At 54.2% G+C, this 18502-nt stretch overlaps 1 protein-coding gene across 3 annotated transcripts in view; it reads right to left on the bottom strand.

The window, feature by feature from the left end:
* The window catches only part of Sardh (sarcosine dehydrogenase), a 65579-nt gene that overhangs the window by 31019 nt on the left and 16058 nt on the right, over window positions 1–18502 (bottom strand). For all 3 annotated transcript variants that reach the window (XM_076569152.1, XM_006993113.4, XM_076569151.1), the window contains 8 exons: window positions 17155–17259; window positions 15904–16033; window positions 11792–11878; window positions 11499–11589; window positions 9369–9510; window positions 8600–8683; window positions 6474–6587; window positions 1579–1717 (listed from right to left, as the gene is read on the bottom strand). In XM_076569152.1, the coding sequence (XP_076425267.1) occupies window positions 1579–1717; window positions 6474–6587; window positions 8600–8683; window positions 9369–9510; window positions 11499–11589; window positions 11792–11878; window positions 15904–16033; window positions 17155–17259 (892 nt within the window). The remainder of the gene's footprint in view (window positions 1–1578; window positions 1718–6473; window positions 6588–8599; window positions 8684–9368; window positions 9511–11498; window positions 11590–11791; window positions 11879–15903; window positions 16034–17154; window positions 17260–18502) is intronic.

The following is an 18502-nucleotide window of genomic DNA, read 5'->3' as shown; positions in this document are numbered from 1 at the left end:
GGGAAGGGCATTCTTTGAAAATGCTCGCCTGGCTCCTCCCTCGTTCCTACCCAAATCGCCCTCAGCAGTGTGCCTGAAATGGCAGAATCGGTATCTACAGTGTAAGTGGTTGTGCGGATGAACAGCAGACAAGCAGAGGAATGAGGGAGGTGAGAGGGGTGGGTGGAAGGGTGGGCACCCTGGGGAGTGAGCAGATGGATGCAGAAGGGGCAGTAGAAAGGGCTGGAAGGCCGCTGGTGGTGGTAGGGGGTGAGCGGGTGGGTGGAGCTGTTGGAAGAGTCACACCAGTGACTATTGGAAGAGTGAGACCAGCTACACATGGGGCTGCCGGCTGCTGACTGGCTGCACACAGGGTGTCTCAGGTTGAATCACACCCCACAAATAGACATATTAGGGTGTGGCTCCAAGGGCTTGCAGGTGAGACCTTACTTGGAGGTAAGGTCCTTATAACCCTGGTGAGGCACAGTCATTCAGATGGACTCCCAGCCAGTGGGACTGTTTACAGAAAGAAGAAAGCTAAGGCCTGGGGAGTTGACTCAATGCACAGTTCAATCCACAGGACCCATGTAAAAAAAGAGCCAAGTGTGGTGGCATACACTTGTAATCCCAATGCTGGGGAGGCAGGGATAAGACGATCCCCAGGGCTCCCTGGCTGGCCAGCCTAGGCGACTTGGTGAGCTCCAGGCCAGTGAGAGACCCTGCCTCCACAAAAGCCAAGGTGGTTGGTTCCTGAGGAATGACACCCAAGAATGTCCTCTGATGTCCGCATGCACGTGTACACATGTGCACCCACATCCACACACACAGAGAGACAAGGAGAAAAGATGGGGGGATGCAGCATGCAGCATCAGAGGCCAAGACGGGTGAGGTGGCTGCAGCCAAGCAAGGCCGATGCTCCCGCCCCACCAAGCTGGAGGAGGCAGGAGGGAGCCCACTCATAACCTTGGAGTGATGAGGCTTAGCCAGCACCCTGATTCCGGCCTCTGGCCTACAGGACCAGAAGGTAATCCACGTCCTATTTTAAACCACCTAGCTTGTGGGACTTTTTACAACAGCGTGGAAAAGGAATAACGATGAGGATGGGTGGGTGGATGAGTAAGACCGTGGGGAGTTGGGTGACAAAATGATGAGTATCCCAAATATTTCATGGGCTACACCATAACAAAAAATGCTCACTATTTACTCGAGATTAAAACGCAACTAAGCATTATGGACTTTTAATTCTGGCAACCCCACATGGGGAAAGCACCCCGGTAGTGAGGAGATGTGACTGGGTTCCAGCACCAGGAGGTACTGCTCAGTGTTCATGGCCATGGATCCCTTCTGTGAGCAAAGAAAGGCGGGATCCAGAAGGGGGGAAGAAGAAAGGATGGAGGATGTGATGCAGGAGGGGGAAGACCACGAGGGTGGGGATTGGTGACGGGACATGGAAGGACAGACATCAGACCGGTCAGACCCAGGGGAAGAACAGCAGGCTCCCTGCCTGGTCCCTGGTCCCTGTTGCGCATGGCTATGCCGTGGGATTCTTCTGAAACTGAAGGCAGAGAGGAATGGACCTAGCCACCCTGGACCCAGTACCTGGAGGTCGATTGACATCTGCTGAGAAGAGCCAGTCAGCGGCCTTCTTGGCATCCACTCCCAGCAGGTAGAACTTCCCAAAGTAAGACATGTTGAACACAGCCGCGGCCCGTCGGCAGGTCAGACATTCCTCCCGGATCTGAAGGGCCCAGTGGAGGAAGGCTTTTCAGGGTGCTAGACCTGGGAACATGGGGCTGAGCCTTTTTTGACACACTTGCTCAGAGCCTCCCCACCACTGCCCTCCCAACCTCCCAGTCGTCCCAGCTCAGGGGCCCACTACAGTGCCTTCTTCTCGAGAACGGGAGCGCACAAGAACATTGGCACAACCTCATAAACGGGCTTTGTCATTCAAAAGAATTGCCATGAAAACCAGCCATAGTGGGTCAGTCCTGTCATTCCAGCAATGGGAGGTAGAGGCAGGAGGACCAGAGGGTCAAGCTAGTGACCCTGCCTTCCCCTCCAAGAAACTAGAGAGAAGGTAAACTAAATGGAGAGCAAGCAGAAGGAAAGACGGCCAGTATGGGAAACCCACTCCATTTCTATGCATTAACACGGAGCAATCTAAAGAGAAACCAAGAAAACAACTCCATTATTCATAGCCCCCAAAGCCATAAAAATATCTAGAAGTGGGCTGACAACAGAAATGCAAAGTTCTTACCATAAAAAGTTAAACTGTATGCGTGTATATGTGTGCAGGTATGTGCGCACGCACGTGTGGAGAGCATGGGTTGATACCTGGTGTCCTCCTCAATGGCTCTTTGTTACTTTTTGAGACAGGGTCTCCTTCACTGACCCTGAAGCCACTGACTGGCTAGGTTGGCTTAGCTAGGTTTTTTGTTGTTGTTTTTATTTTTTGTTTTGTTGTTTTGGTTTTTCGAGACAGGGTTCTCCGTGTAGCCCTGGCTGCCCTAGAACTCACTCTATAGACCAGGCTGGCCTTGAACTCACGGAGATCCACCTGCCTCTGCTTCCTGAATGCTGGGATTAAAGGTGTGCGCCACCACCACACAGCAGTACCTGGATTTTTATATCCAGTCTAGGGATCCAAACTCAGGTCCTCATGCTTGTGTGGCAAGCATTTAACTGACTGAGCTGTCTCCTCAGGCCCTGGAGAAATGTTTTTGAGAGAAAATAATGACCAAAACCAATGGAAAAACACCAAAGTTCACTGTCGGTAAGGTGACCACATACTCAGGTTGATCTACAGATCTGTCACAGCCTCAGCTGGATCTTTTGCAGAAGTTGACAAGCTCACCCTAAAATCCAAATGGAATTTTAAGGGGCCAGAGTATCCTAAACAATCTTGAAAAGGGAGAATCAAGTTGATGTGTTCACATTTCCTGATTCCAACACTTGCTGGTACGGGGTGGAAAGGAGGGGGCTACAGTAGACAAAATATCCAACACTTGCTGGAGGGAAAAAAACTACAGTAGACAAAATAGTGTTGGGCTGAGCTGGTGATGGAGATGTGGACTAATGGGACAGAGCCCCGGGTCTGGAAATCACCCCCATGTTGATGGAGACTGGTCTTCAACAAGGACCCCAGGAGAATTCCATGGGGATGGAGTCCTCTCAGCAATTTGGATACCCACATGCAAAAGAAAGATGTCTGAACACTTTTCTCATGCCACACACAAGACTCCAGACAAAATGGGTTGTAGACACAAGGGCTGAGGTGACAAACCCTTAGAAGAAAACAGGGAAGTATGCGTTTGCCGCTCGAGCCGGTCTCTTAGACATGATGTTGAAGGCGCCAACAACACAAGGGTAAGAGAGATGAACTGGACATCATCGCAACTTTGGACGTTTATACAAAAGGATTAGAGTTTGTATTTCAAATGATTCCATAATGACAGTGAAAAGGGAATAGGAGAGATCTATACAGTACACATCAAACAGGGGACTTGTAACCAGGATGTGTATTTATTTTAGGCTGTGTATGTATGTGGTGTGTGTGCCTGTGTATTGTATGTATGTGGTGTGTGTGTCTGTGTATTGTATGTATGTGGTGTGTGTCTGTGTATTGTATGTATGTGGTGTGTGTGTCTGTGTATTGTATGTATGTGGTGTGTGTGTCTGTGTATTGTATGTATGTGGTGTGTGTCTGTGTATTGTATGTATGTGGTATATGTGTCTGTGTATTGTATGTATGTGGTGTGTGTCTGTGTATGGACTGTGCGTGCCAATAGGCAGTTGCAGGAGCCAGAGGACGTTGTTCGTCCTTGTCTTACTGGTTTCCATCTTTTTCTCTTGATACAGGATCCCTCACTGATCTTGTGTGGGGGATAGAATGGGGAATGGGGGTGACTCCTGGTGACTGTGGGATTTCCTGTGTGGAGAGATGAAGCTGTCCCTCCGTTCCTGCTGAGGAACAGTGAATGGAAAGCTTCAATCGATGGACTGTGTGCTGTGGGAATTACATCTCAATAAAGGTGCTAACAATGAAGAGAGTACATACCCCTCCCTGCCTCCTCCTAGCCACTGATTGGCTATGCCAACCTCACTTTCATTACTGAGGGTACAAATGACGGTGGGAGCAGCTGCCATGGGCTAGACAGACAGTGGGTGTCTCTGGGAGCTGAACCACATCGTCCTCAACTCATCGCCCAGTGAGATGGCTGTTACCAACTCACTCTGGAGTCCAGAGCAGTACAGTGAAACGCCACAGAAATGTTGTGACCACAAAAAGCCCTTCACCACAAGGGTGACAGAGGAGGTTTCCAACGCCATACCCAGAGCTGAGCAACTGGCCTTTGCAACCTTGCAGTAGGCTTCTGGACAAGCACCACGGACCTGGCTTAGCCATCAGCCAGCAGGCTGGCACACCACACTGCCTCCTGAGGCCTCCGCTCCTCTGCTTCCCTCCAGACATCATTAAGGCTCACTTGCTGTCCGCCAGGCTTTGAGGTGCCTTTGCTGGCACTGTTGGAGCTGCCGACCCAAACCCAAACAGCTTCCTGGGCTGACACTCGCGTCTGCCTGGCTGGGGAAGCTGCCAACGTGGAGAACAAGTGTGTGTTTCATGCTCGGGGACCGTCTCTGGTGCATTTGCGGAGGCTGGATGGAGCTGCCAAGCCAAATTGGCATCTCCCCCGAGCTTCCACACCCTCCAGGGCCAGAAGTCCCACAGGCTGTAGAAGCTGCAGGTGCTGAGGTGCCAGACGCAGCCATGCACTCCCTTGAGGAGGCTGTGAGGACTGGGCACCAAGCCGGGCCTGCAACTGCTGCATTTTATGGAGCCCCTGACTCCGGGTACCACTTCAGAAAGGCTTGACCTGCCTTAATAATCATTTCCTTCTCAAACAAGCATAGGGGGAAGAAATGGGCCCTTGCCTTCAGGACTGGCCACAGTGTGCCATGAAAATGAGGACTCTGATTGGTTCAAGAGTTTGGAGAGACGCAGACCCCATTGACACTGACTGTGAGGGAGGGGCTTGAGTGATAGCAGTCCCTGCCTCTGAAGCCCTACCCTGAATACCATGATGCCTTCCTGATGCTTTGCCCACAGTCTAGGGCCCAGGCTGAGGGCTTGGCTCTGCACCTACCTCAGATGCACGGTGGGATATCACAGGTGCCTCAGGCATAATGACATGTCCAGAGACAGCTGCGGTTCTCAGAGGAGCTAGGGAGGCATGGCGTGGACATCATCATTGCTATTCTCTGTGAGCTCCCTGTGGGATACACGCTGCTGCAGGAATACCTGGCCCCCAAGCCTCAGCACCTCGTCCGTCATAAGGTGGAGAGGCAGGTCCACTGGAGAGGGACCACAAGCTGCCTACACAGCCTCACCTGCCCACTTTTGAGTCAGTGAACGGGCTCCAATGATGCAGCCACCCCAGCCTCTTCTGCTTTGGTATTTGGAGGACCCATCCAGTGGCCTTGGGCGTGGGACCAGCAAGCCCACCTCGTGTAGACCCACTCCACTCTAAGTGGAGGGTGGAGGCCTCTGTAGACCCCAAGAAGTGGAAGCCCCATCCCTCATGGGTCTTCATAGCCTCAGAACCAGAGGACTAAGAGATGGTACAGTCCCATCTCAAAGCCACTGTCCTTGTTTTGTTGTTTTTGTTTGTTTGTAAGATTGACACAAGCTAGAATTACCTGAGAAGAGGAACCTTAGTCAATAAAATACCTCCATTCAGATTGCCTATAGGCAAATCTGTAGGGCATTTTTTGGTTAACAATAGATGTCGATGCTAGGCAGTGGTGGCACACACCTTTAATCCCAGCACTCAGGAGGCAGAGACAGGCATATCTCTGTGAGTTGGAGGTCAGCCTGGTCTACAGAGTGACATCCAGGACAGGCACCAAAGCTACACAGAGAAACCCTGTCTCGAAAAACAAAAAGGATGTCGATGAGCCTAGCTGACCAAGGGCTGTGCCACACCCCTGGGCAGGTGGTGCTGAACTGTGTAAGAAAGCAGACAGTGTAAGCTATGAGGAATGAGCCAGGAAGTGTCCTTCCTCCACGGCCTCTGCTTCAATTCCAGGTTCCTGCCCTGAGTTCTTGTCCTTCATGAGGGACGACAAACTGTGAGCTGAAACAAACCCGTCCCTCCTCAGGTGGCTTTTGGTCACTGTGTTTTATCACAGCAACCGAAACCTCAACTAAGATAGCCGCCCAGGCCAGCTGCCTCAGGCCTGCCTCTTTGCCCTCCAGCAGCAATATTGAGGGACCCTCAGACCTGACTGCCGGCAAGCTGCTGATGCAGAAGACAGACTGTGAGGAAAACATGACGTGGTTTCCACAAAACTGCATTAACCAGAAAGGAGTGAGCCTGGAGCAAGCAGGAGCCCCCCCTCCAAAGTCAAGGGCCCCTCAGCCAGCTCAGCAGTGGACTCTCCGTGAGGAACGGAGGGCAGCTGGGGACTCACTGGACCCAGCACCGGCTGCTTACCGTGTGATGGTGGGGTGGGAAGTCGAAAGTGTACTCATCGCCCAGCAGCCTGCTGTAGGCGTAGTTCCCGTGTGCCTGCTTTCCATAGGCCCCATAGTAGTCATAGTCAAGGACCTGTTACAGAAGAGTGAGGTCATTTCCCAGTCTCCCTTCCTCTTCCCTCCTCATTGTGGCTTGAAGGTAAAATGTCCCCTGCGGGCTCCTGTGTTTGAACGCCCTGTTCCCGAGGTTGGGGACCGTTTAGGATAGGGGACCTTATTGAAGTAAATGGGTCAAGGGAGACCGGGGTTGAGACTTGGCAGCCTAGGCCCACTTCCTTTCTGCTCTCTACTTCCTGACTAAAGACACAACGTGACCAGCTGCCTTGCGTTCCTACCACCATGCCTTCTGTAAATTCTGAACATAACAGGGTTGGTCTGTCCTCCACCAACCTCCCTCCTGGACAACGAGTGGGTCACAGACATGCGTGGAGTTTGTTCAGCTCTGGTAACACAAGGATACTTGCTCAGAAGACAGCTTAATCCCTGCCTTGCTGGTTCTGACACCATGACTGGAGGTTGGGGAAGAGACTGGACACCGAGTGAGCTGGAGAGGAACTTGGGCCACTGTGAGGGCATCTACCTGATGCCAGGACATCAGGTGGACAGTGGAGGTGTGGGTAGGAACCACCACAGAGTTGGTTCCAGGTACTGTTGTCATGAAAATTCACGACACCCTCCAACTCCCACTGAAAGTGCCCACAGTGCCTAATGAGCCACCCACTCTGCAGATGGAAAACCTGAAGCCCGGGGGATTAAACCCACCCCAAAGTACAGACCAAGCTGAGGAGTCAAGGCATGACTCTGGGCTGGTGTGACTGGTGTCTATGGCTGTTCCTGGAAGACTCTGGCGAAGGCTCCAGTGTCTGGCTCTCCTCCATTGGCCCAGCCTCTCCTGAGTTCTATCACCTCTGTTAGATGCCCCACCACCACCACCCATGACCTCAGGCTCTGAATGGCTTCCTTCACACTGCAGGGGTGAAAAAAGGAGCTGTGGATTTCATTTCCCAAAGCTCCAATCCCAGGCTTCGCCCACTTCTCAGGAGTAAGAGCTGAGCTCCAGGAGTGGGAGGTTCTACCTTAGTCTCTTACGCCCAGCCCTGCTGCCAGCCACGGCATCTGTGAGGCCCTTCCCAGCACCTCTCCCTCCCAAGCCAGGCATACCTCCCCGCCCCCCCCCCCCCCCCCGCCCCGGCCCCTGAGGCCCCAGCAGGAATAACCCATCTGCTTCAGCCCTGCAAGGTTTTCCAGACTGGCTTCTAGGTAGGTATAGTCTCATCTGGGGACCAAAGCACTTCCTGTTCCACTCAGTGCCTCTCCCTGCCTAAGGCCTCCAGAGCAGAGGGTCTGCCCAGCCCATCCTGCCTACTCTGCCTCCGGGGGTCAATGAAAGAAAAGACCCTGGCCCTGGGACAGAGGCCCTGGTTGCATATTAATGACTGTCACCCCTGTGTGCCCTGCAGTGAGTCATGGACCTGGGTTACTGAGGAAATGGAAGAGGGTCACACTGGAATGGGATGGGACATCACATCGGCAGGAAGGGGTTAACTTGCACATACCTAGATGTGGGCCTCAAAGCCTCTGGCCTGCTCCCAGGGGCTGTTGCTAGGATACTCTGGGGAGGCCCCTAAGGCGTCCCAGAGGCCACCATATGGGATGGTTCAGTGGGTAAACTGACACACAGAGGCACAGTTCCTCCTACTGACAGCAGCTACAGCTGCTGTTGCCAAATATACATTCTGAAGGGTGTGGAAAAAGGGGCCGCGTTCATCCCAGAGCCAGGGGTTCTCCGCTCTGTCCACACTGCGGGTCTGTGCTGGTATCCCGTGCTTGCCCACCTGGGCCTGGGAAGCCTGGCCACTTGCAAGCACATTGGGAGCAAAGCCTTTGCAGATGCTGAGGTGCTGACAACCCTCTCCCAGGTTGGTACTCAGTTTCCTGAGTGCAGATGACTGATCTAGCACCACAGCCTGAGGCACACCGGATTGGCCTGATTTGGGTGGCTGGGAGGATGCTGAGATGAGGAAGGGTATGAGAGGCCCAGGGCCTCCCAGTCACATGGACCAGTGCCCAGGCATCATCACTCACCGGAGCTGTTTCTTTGGGGTTGAACCACCCTGGACGTTCCCAGCCCTGTCGTTCTTGAAACACACAGCCTCGTTGGAGCAGCTCCTGAAGGAGACAGAGAGGGCCCATCACACAAGGCCAGACACCACATAGGGTGCAGAGCCAGGGCACCACCCACCCAAGAGTGCTCAGAGAAGCAGGGTCCCCAGCCCAGGTCACTGCTCCTCTCCACCAGCTATGAGCTGAATTGTGCCCCCATCAGCAACATATGTTGAAGCCCAAACCACTGTGTGATGGTCTGGAGACCGAGCCTATAGGGAGAGCATTAGGGTTGAATAAGGTCATAGAGCGGGTCCCAATCCCAGAGGGCTGGTCCCCTTCCAAGAAGAGGAGGACCTGCCAGGATGCTGTCTGCTCTGGGAGGACATAGCAAGACAGTGATTGTCCTCAGCCAATTTGCCTCCGTCAGGAACCAGGTCAGGAGCAACTTGATCTTGAATCTTCCAGAACACAGAGACTGTATCCCAAGAAGATTATGAAGAGAAGTCCTGTCTCTTCATATGCACAGCCTGGCTACCCCTCTGACATATACCGTCTCCCCAATCCCCGAGTCTGGTTTTCAGGACCTCTGCCTCTCTGCTTGGCCTAAAGTCCCTGCAGGGGCTAGTCTCCCCCAGCCCTGGCACAGCACCCCACCCAGAACTCATGGGACACAGGCCTGCAATGGAGTACCGCATATGAATGTTACCCCGACAACCCAAGGCCCTCAGCTTGTGTATGCCTGGTGTACCTCATGCAGGGGGTCTTTCCTCATGTTGCGCCCTGCCAGCGGCTCATCGTGGGGGAAGACAACTGAGTAGTTCTTGGCATAGGACTCGTGGCTGCGCTCGCGGATCCAGCGGGGGTGGTCCGTGAGTGAGTGGTGGAAACGCCTGCCACCAGCGAAGGAGATGGATCACTGCTTGTGGACAACCTGTCAGGGATCCAACCTACAGCCTGGGCCAGGGCTAGCCTCTTCACTTAGTCATAAACTACTCCCCTCACAGCTAAGCCAGCTAAGGCTGTCATGAGGAGGCCAGTCCACAGTTGATCTCTGCCAGACTGGGTAAAAAGCAACCGCATGTACAGGCCCAAGATGCCCAGGGGAGGTGGGTGGTCCATCTTCCCATTTCACAGATGCAGACATTAAGGCTCAGAGAAGAGGAAGGACTAGCCCAGGGCCACACAACTGAGAGTGTTGGGGTGGGCAACTGAGACCCATCCTTTCTGCTGTGAGAGAAGCATCTGCTGTGGTCTGGAGGCCCCTGGTGCTGAGCAAACCCTGGGACTTTCCCTTGCAGCTGGGGTCTAGACATGCCCAGGACCCAGTGCTGGCTGCCTACCCAGACATGTCCCCACTGAGGGGGCCTCGTTATAGGTGAGGGTGAAGGAGTGCATCCTGTCCTTGACCTAGTTATAAACAGGTGACCCATAAGGAAAAATGGGCACAGGTTCTGGTTCACGTTGCCCCCTCTGATTCTTTCTGTGTGTCTGTCTTCCTCTGTGTCTGTGTCTCTCTGTCTCTCTGTCTCTGTCTGTCTGTCTGTCTGTCTGTCTGTCTGTCTCTCTCTCTCTCTCTCTCTCTCTCTCTCTCTCTCTCTCTCTCACACACACACACACACACACACACACACACACACACACACAGACACACACAGGCCTGGAGTCCACAGTGGATCCTCAGGTGCACTGCTAACCCCAGCTGATCTGGTCCGGGCTGAACGAAGCCCTGATGCTGGAAGGGTGGCACTGATGATGGTCCTGTGGCTCTGACCACACAGCTGAAGGAGAAGGTCAGGCTGCCCTGCTCTGTTTGCAACAGGAGGAGTATGAACAGGCCCTTCCCTGAGGCCCCTTGCAGCTGTATCATTTCTAGAACATTCCTCTCTGGGAGGAAGGCATAGGCATGGCTGCAGACAGTCTCTGAGGGGATTTAGCAGACCTCACAGCACCAGAAGCTGGGTAGGGGGTGGCACTCTGGGGTTCTCAGAGTCAGCCATCTGTCTTTGTGGTGGCAGACGTCACCTCCCCCGTGGGTGCAATGTTCTCATCCAGCCAAGAAGAGACAAGCTGGCAGGGCTGTGGGACATCCTGCACTGAGCCAGCAGCCCCTCCACCTGACTCTGTCCCCTTGTCAGGCCAACAGGGCAGCTGAGTGCCCCCTGGAGACGATTGGCCAGGAGCACATACTAACTGCACACAGAACAGGCCGAGAAGCAGTCAGTTCCTGGGCTGCCCTGCAGTGCCTGGCGTGGCCCCAGCAGGTCATGGGTATGGACCACACTGCACAGGTCAATATGACTATTCTAAGAAAGGGACATGGAGCCTGGGTCAGACAGAACTAGGGAGTCTCCTGCCTCTTGCCTGGGAGCCCTTGCAGCACGCTGTGGAGCCCTAGGATGCCTTCAGGCTCCTGTCATCAGCATTTGGCCCAAACTATACGGTTCAGTGCCCAGGTCTTCCTCACAGACCCAAGTCACTCTCTGTACCCACACCAGCCTGTCCATGCTGACTGTCCTGCATCATGGCGCAGAGCCTGCCCAGTGTTGAGTCTGACTCATGTTGGGCCACCAGACAAGGGGCCCAGCTCTTGGTCCTAACGATGGTCCCAGCTGGGCCCTTCTCCCTAGCCTCAGTCTCCCCATCTGTGCAGTAGAATGATGGGATCCTGTTGATGTGGGTCAGGCAAGACCTAGGCCAAGAGATCCTGGACTCTACAGGACTCCCACCAACCACTGCCTTCTCCCTTCCCACCCTGGCTGCCCCACTTCCAAGAGATCATCTGGATTTCAAGGTAGGTTCCTTCATAAAACAGCCCTCATCCCTCTGCCCTGCTGTGCCGCCCCATGCCCTGCTCTCTGGCTCCGGCCACCACACTTGCCTGATGTCATAGCTGTACATGTCCTTCTCTGGGCGCCCGTGCACAATCCAATTGGCCAGCTCGTGCCCACAGCCACCGCCCAGCATCATGCCTGGTGAGATGGGAGTGTAGGGCTACAGTCTGTTCCCTCCATACCCAACTTTACACACCTATCTCCATGGCACCCACCCCCACACCCTGTTCTTACACCTGGGTGTGGAGGGGCTGCGTGCCTCCAGCAGGACTGCACTCTGCCCCACAGGTCTCCCCGTCTCCATACCACCAGGGCCCTCCCCCATCAGGTGTCCCCTCACCTGCGCTGTTGAAGCCACAGCCAAGGAAGAATCCTCGGAGCTCAGGAGCCTCCCCCATCAGGGGCTTGTGGTCGGGGGTGAAGGATTCTGAAAAGAAGGGAGGCCTCAGACTCCTCCAGGCCTCGGGCCCTTGGGGAAGGGTGCCCTGGGACAGTAGGGATGGGAAAGAAGTCCTTGGACAGCCTTTGGTTAGAACCTTCCATCCTTCTCACCCAAGGCAATACTGCTTCCTCCAGGGAGCCTCCCTGGTGGCTCCTGTCATTGGTCCCCTAAGCACTTGACCTGCCAGCTCTGCCCCGTGGGCCCAGATTCACATCAGGACCATTGTCACTGTTCCACCAACAAGGGACCTTCCTCTGACCCAGCATAGTGCTACAAGTCCCCTTACTGAGCCACCATCTTTCTGTGTTGTTGACCGCTAGATACTGAGGGCAGGGATCATCCTTGCTAACAGCCATGTACTCAGGCTTAGCAGAGGCTAGCCAGGTACTCAATATGTACTCTTGAATGAATGAATGAATTAATCAATGAATGAATGAATGAATGAATGAATGAATGAATGAATGAGTGATCACATTTTCTTTGCTGCCAGGGTGCCTCAGGGATCAGAGGACATTGCAGTCACAGTCACGGATTCATCCCTGCTTGACTCCTCAGGCAAACCACTCTGCCTCTCTGCCTTAACTTCCTCCATTGAACAATCAGGATTCCGGCACTGACTCCACAGGGCTGAGTTAGCCCACAAACATTTGTTCCCTGCCTGTCACATGCTTGGCCCTGGGAGGCAGCTCTAAGCAAGACAAATTCCACCCAGCAGAGCTGATTGGACAGCAAGAAAGACAGAAACCAAAGAGCCGGATAAGCAAAAATGAGGGCGCCGCCCCAAGGTCAGCGGGATGCTCCCCACCGTCTTGCATGGCATGAACTCCTGCTGCCCCGTGTTCCCCCCCCCCCCCCACAGGAGAGGAAGCTGTCTGCCTGGGGTCTGCTGTGTTCCAGTCACTCAGCAAAGATGCCCAGATCCAATCTCAGGTTCTTAGCCTCTGCAGGTAGAGAAGCAGCATGCCCATCCTCTCCAGAGGGTGATTAGAGCCCGACCTGCTGATGGGCACGGTGTCGGAGCTGAGGGGCAACCAGTCATGGAGCAAGAGGAAGCTTTCAAACAGCAGGAAGCTGCCGCCACGTCCAAGGGCAATGGCAAGGGAGCCAGGGCCAAGCCACCAAACACTCGTCCCTCAGATGGACTCCACAGGAAGGCCCACGTAAGGCCAAAGGCAGACATTGTGTGGGACAACAAGAAGTGTTCCTGAAGCAGGCTGTGAGAGGCCAAAAGAGGGGCTCCTGGTCTGCCACACCATACACACTGGCCAAACATGAGCTCAGCATTTCTCTCATGGTTCCACATGAGCCCTGTGTGTGTTCCGGAAGGACTGGCCACTTGAAGGAGCACGCTGAGAGACGGCTCAAAGCCAAGGCAGACCCGGATGAGCCAACTGAGTGTGGTGAAGAGCATGGGGATGCTACATTGGAAACCAGTGGGGAAGGGGAGGAACTTGGTCTGCAGGGCCAATGGCCTTTTACCCTCCTAGTAGAAGGCCTCAGAGAGGGGAGGAAGGCCTGTGGTGGAACTCAGGTGACTCTCCAGGGTCCTGAGTGAGGCTGGACTATATGAGTGAGGGTAGGGTAGTCATCTGGGTAGGACCCGAGTGGCTGGAGAAGGTGATGGGAGCCATGTCCAGGTCTAAAAAGATAAGAGAGGGATCCCAAGGAAATTTGTCGGAGCTGGGGATGGGCAGGTGTGGAGTACAGTTCCTTAGATTTTTAACACAGGCAAGACTGAGAAACTTAAGGACACTGGAGCTCCCAGCACCATGGGTGGAAGGACTCGAATCTGCCATCTCACCTTGGCTATGAATTCTCAGCCCAGGTCTGTGAGCTCTGTCTGCCCCCAGCCTCCCCCAAGTCTGGGGCTGGGATATCTCTGAATTCTGGAGGCCCAAACCTCTGAGCTGTCTGTCTGCCAAGGAGAAAAGCTACCCTCTGACCTCCATCCCCAAGCTCACCCTCACTGCTAAGAGAACAGACCCAAGTCGTCCTCCCAAGCAGACTTCCCTCAAAATAGGGCCCCATGAGGGAGTGACAGCTTCCAGGCTAATTAGACAAAGAGAGCCTCTGGGGACATTCATGCCCCTGGGATTCTTCCTGTGTTTCTCACCATCGGCCCCACTCTGGCTGAGCAGGAACGTGAGTCACAGCCCTCGCCCACGTCCCAGATCAGGCGTGCTCTCAGCCTGCTCACAGAGGCTAGCTGCTGACTCCATCTGGTCTCCCTGGGGCTGTACCCAGTGCCACAGCCCTCCTCATCACACATGCGAGCACAGACTGAGCCGGCTGCTCCGTAGCCACCAAGCATGCCCAGACACCGAGGGCTGGACTCCCCAGAGGGCCATAGCACCTCCCATCTGGTACCCTTCGTCAGGAGAGATGGCCTGGCCACTTTGCCCCGTGGAAGACCCTTGGCCTCCTGGCTCCCTGCTGTCCCCTTTCATCCATAAGGCTTTACTACCAGTGACTGGCTTGGCCCCAGCCTGTGACTTCTCAGCCCCAAGCCAGCTCTGCTAACTGGTATTCTGTCCCCGCCTCCCAGGTCAAATGCTGTGGTACTCAGGTACTCCTAGTCCTGGACTGCTCAGCCGATGGAGCCGAAGACAGTTTCCTTTGGGGCTATCCTATATCTTTCTGAGCTTGGTTCTCAAGGGACCTGAACCGGAGGTAAAGTTCACTCTGCAGAAAGCAGGAAACACAGCCCTGAAATTCTGCTGAGACCACGTTTCTACCTTGCCATGTGTAGTCTACATCTCAGCCCAGCGCTGGCTGGCTCTGTGATGGCTGATACTGATCTTCAACTCAGGCAGGATCTAAAATTACCCAGGAGGCTGGTCTCCCAACTGTGAGGAATCATCTCGATGAGATTAGCCTCGAGGCATGCCTGTGACAGATTTTTTTTTTCTAGATTAGGTAAACTAAGGTGAGAAGACCCACTCTAAGAGTAGGCAGCCCTGTTCCCTGGGCAGGGGTCCTAGACTGAGCATCCGCATTCATCTCTCTGCTTCCTGACTGTGGATACAATGTTACCATGTAACCCGAGCTCCCCATCCAGGACTGCTCTGCGGTGATGGTCTGTACCTTTGAACTGTGAGCCAAAATAAGCCCTTTCTTCATTAAGTTGCTTTGTAGGGACATTTTGCTGAAGTAATGGGAAAAGTAACAAAGACAAGCTCCTTCCTCTAGGCAGTCCGGCCTGAGTCTCCCCTGCCAGGCTGGGAACTCTTGCCCAAGAAAAGGATGGGCTTTGTCAAGAATGAGGACACAGGCCTCAGGGGTGTGGAGCCACTGGGCGGTTCCACACTCACCTCCAAGGTGCAGCTGCCTGAACCTCACTATCAGTTAGTTGGTCAGCATAGACCTACCCTCCAGCATGGCCTCTTTCCTAGGATTCTCCACCAGCATCCCTGCATCCTCATTCTGGGATGGAACCTGGGTCCTCTGTGAGCAGTGGCTTCTCTAGATAATCTACAGGGAGAGGGGCTGGGAGCTAAACTCCCTCTTCTTAGCCTCCTGGAGAACAGAGAGGAGGCAGGGGCTTGGGAACCCCTAGTCAGGAATCTCTCCATGCCCAGCTCATCTCTAACCCTACAGAGTTCTGGCCACCCAAGGACAGGGGGTGAAGCCAATGGTTGGGGACCCTGGCCAGGGAAGTAAGAATTGGGGTGCAAAGTTGGGGGCTCCACCAGGAGATCACTGTGCTAGAGACAGAGTCCGTCTTCCTGTTCTCACTCTGCCTCCCATGCTACTAGGACAGGGTCCCACATTCCCATTTTTGCAGACGAAAACCCCACGTTCTGGGAACGAGTAGGGTCTAGAGTCTCAGTGCTGGGGTCAGAAGCCTCGTGGGCTTCACGCTCAGGGATACACTGCTGCCCTCGCTAGCTTGGGTTTTCTCCTACACCAAGCCAAGCCCAGGTCACATGAGACAGGTCACTCTCAGGAAGGCACTGTCACCCAGATGGACCCAAGGATGCCTCTGCTCCGGCCTCAGCCTCCCCACTCACCAGGACCACAGACAGTGGACTTGATCCCCGTCTTCTCCAGCACAGGGACACGGTTAATGGCGCCTTCGATGTGCTGGGTGAACACATCCCAGTCCAGGTCAAAGAGGCCAAAGGCAAATTTGTCTGACACCTGCAGAGGCAGCGTGGGGAAATCTGTCACACTGCCGTGAGAAAAGCGCCAGTCCCTTCCAGGCCCACCTCTGACACAGCTCCAGCCCCTCGCCGGGAAGGGCACATGACTGACCTCCACCAGGTCAGAGGAGGCAGAGGACAGGACTCCCCGGTGGGCTCTCAATCCACCCACTCCCCTTCCTTCCTGGCCCCACGCCCACCGAGCTTCCCTGGACTGTTTCTGTGCTCTCCAGTTGGGTACCGGCTTCTAGCCTCTAACCCGTTCCCTCAAACCATACAGCAGCTGCCCTTCTTGGAGCCTCCCATGGCTCCCATTTACCTACCACAAGCATGCAAAACCCTCTACGCACCTGCCCTACCAACCATTCCCCTGTGCTCGGCCTTCTGACCTCCAGAAGAGCAAGCTGAGCCAGTCATGGTGGTGCACGCCTTTAATCCTAGCACTGGAGAGGCAGAGGCAGGGGGATCTCTGGGAGGTGAAGGCCAGCCTGGTCTGCAGAGCGAGTTCCAGGACAGTCAGAGCTACACAGAGAAACCCTGTCTCAAGAGGGGGCCAGAGCAAGCTGGAGCTGATGCTAGGCCTGCACAGCAGCCTGGGCAACTGGCCATCTAGTCCACCTGTGCCTTCAACCTGACTTCCAGTGTCTCTGGATGATTCATAAACTGCTAACTATATTGGGGGGTGCAGGCACCACCCACATTGCATTACTTACCTCTTAACTTTTTGTTGGACTCCCCTCCTCCAGACATCTTGAGGCAGGGGCTATTATCTTAGTCTCCCCAACACTTTGCAGAAAAAAAGTAGCATTTGGTGCAGAATGGCCATCTAATCATTCTGTGTGTGGACGTGTGGATGAGACAGCTGTGTGATCCTCTGAATTGTCCTCCAGCCCAGAGGCCCTACTGTGGCCCTGGGGAGGGGCAGGGGAGGGTTTCAGAGGGACCATCTTTGCTGCCGGCAGACCAAAGACTGAGATCTTTGAAGGCCTCATGCTGAGGGGGGCAGTAATCCCACCCTAGCTTCTGTGTACCTGAGTGCCAGCTCTCAGAAGCACTAGGGGTGGGTGGAGCCAGGGCACCTCTGTTTTTCCACCTTGGGACCCTTGGGGGGGCTCTTACCTCCTCCCAAAAGATGGGGTTGGCCTCATAGCCACCCACAGACAAGGCATCCCCCTGCAGGCGGAGGTAGACAGAAGCATCATGATCTCGGACATTGGGCATGTTCTGGAAGGCAGAGCAAAGAGGCCACAGGCGTCAAGCAGGGCTGGTAGGACTGGTTCCCATGCCCTGAGATTGGTCCAGTTCTGGGTAGACCTGTGGCACATTCTCCTACAGTGGTAATGAGCAGAGAAGGAGACAGGCAGAGACCGGCAGGAATCCCTTGCAATGGCCCTGTTCATTTGTGAGTGGCAATCAAAAATGTCCAAGTTAAGGACTGCTTTCAGGAGCTCGGTGATGCTTTCCGTAACCAAATACTGCTTAAAAATAATAACAGTTAGCTCTGCCAGGATCACCAACAGCACTAACACTCTGAAGATAAAGGAACCCTGGAGCACTATAGCATGGGATCATGGAGACCCCTGGTGGCCGGGAAGCCCATGCTCCTGTCCCAGCAAGATGGTACCCACCTTGGTACAGACTCTCCCATAGATCCCTACAACTCTAAGAACACAGCAAGTGCTCAGCTCAGCACACACAGGTCCACCCAGCTGCTCTCCACATACACGAGTCCACCTTACTCTTAGTGGACAGTATGGCCCTATTCCCATTTTTATCCCAACTTCTGACCTCAACTGATTCTCCCCTAGCTGCTTCAAACCCTGCTAGCTGCTTCCTCTTGAAAGTCAGGCTGATTGCTCCTGCTCTTCTTAGTCCCTCTGGAGCAGCAGCTGGCTAGGTGACTCCATGCTCCTCCATCACCATCATCGTCACCACAGCTACCCTGTGAGCTCCTACCAAAGGCTAGTACCTTGCTCACTACACCACCTTGCTCAGCCTCAGCAAACCCCCTGCAAAGTTAATATCCATGTAGCAGGAAAGGAGAGGCTGAGGACATGGCTAGGTTGATAGAGTGCTTGTCAGCAAGTCTGAAATCCCAGATTCAATCTCCAGCACTACAGGAACTAGATATGGCAGTGCATAGGATGATCAGGAGTTCCAGGTCATTCCTGGCTACCAAGTGAGTTCAAAAGCAGCCTGAGCTATGAGAGAAGGAGAGGGAGAGGGAGAGAGGAGAGGGGAGAGGGGCAGATGAGCAGGAAGGAGGAGGACAGGGAGGATGAGCAGAAACAAAAAGAGGAGGAGAGAAGAGAAAGATAGCCCACCAAGATGACTCACTGGGTAAAGGAGCTTGCCACCAAGCCTGATATCCTGAGTTTGATATCAGGTATCCACATGGTAGAACCCCATAAATTGTTCCTTACCTGCACACATGCTCACACACACACACACACACACACACACACAC

Source organism: Peromyscus maniculatus, chromosome 4 (genome assembly GCF_049852395.1).
Source record: "Peromyscus maniculatus bairdii isolate BWxNUB_F1_BW_parent chromosome 4, HU_Pman_BW_mat_3.1, whole genome shotgun sequence".
NCBI classification, from domain to species: domain Eukaryota; kingdom Metazoa; phylum Chordata; class Mammalia; order Rodentia; family Cricetidae; genus Peromyscus; species Peromyscus maniculatus.
This window is presented reverse-complemented; position numbering and strand designations above follow the sequence as displayed.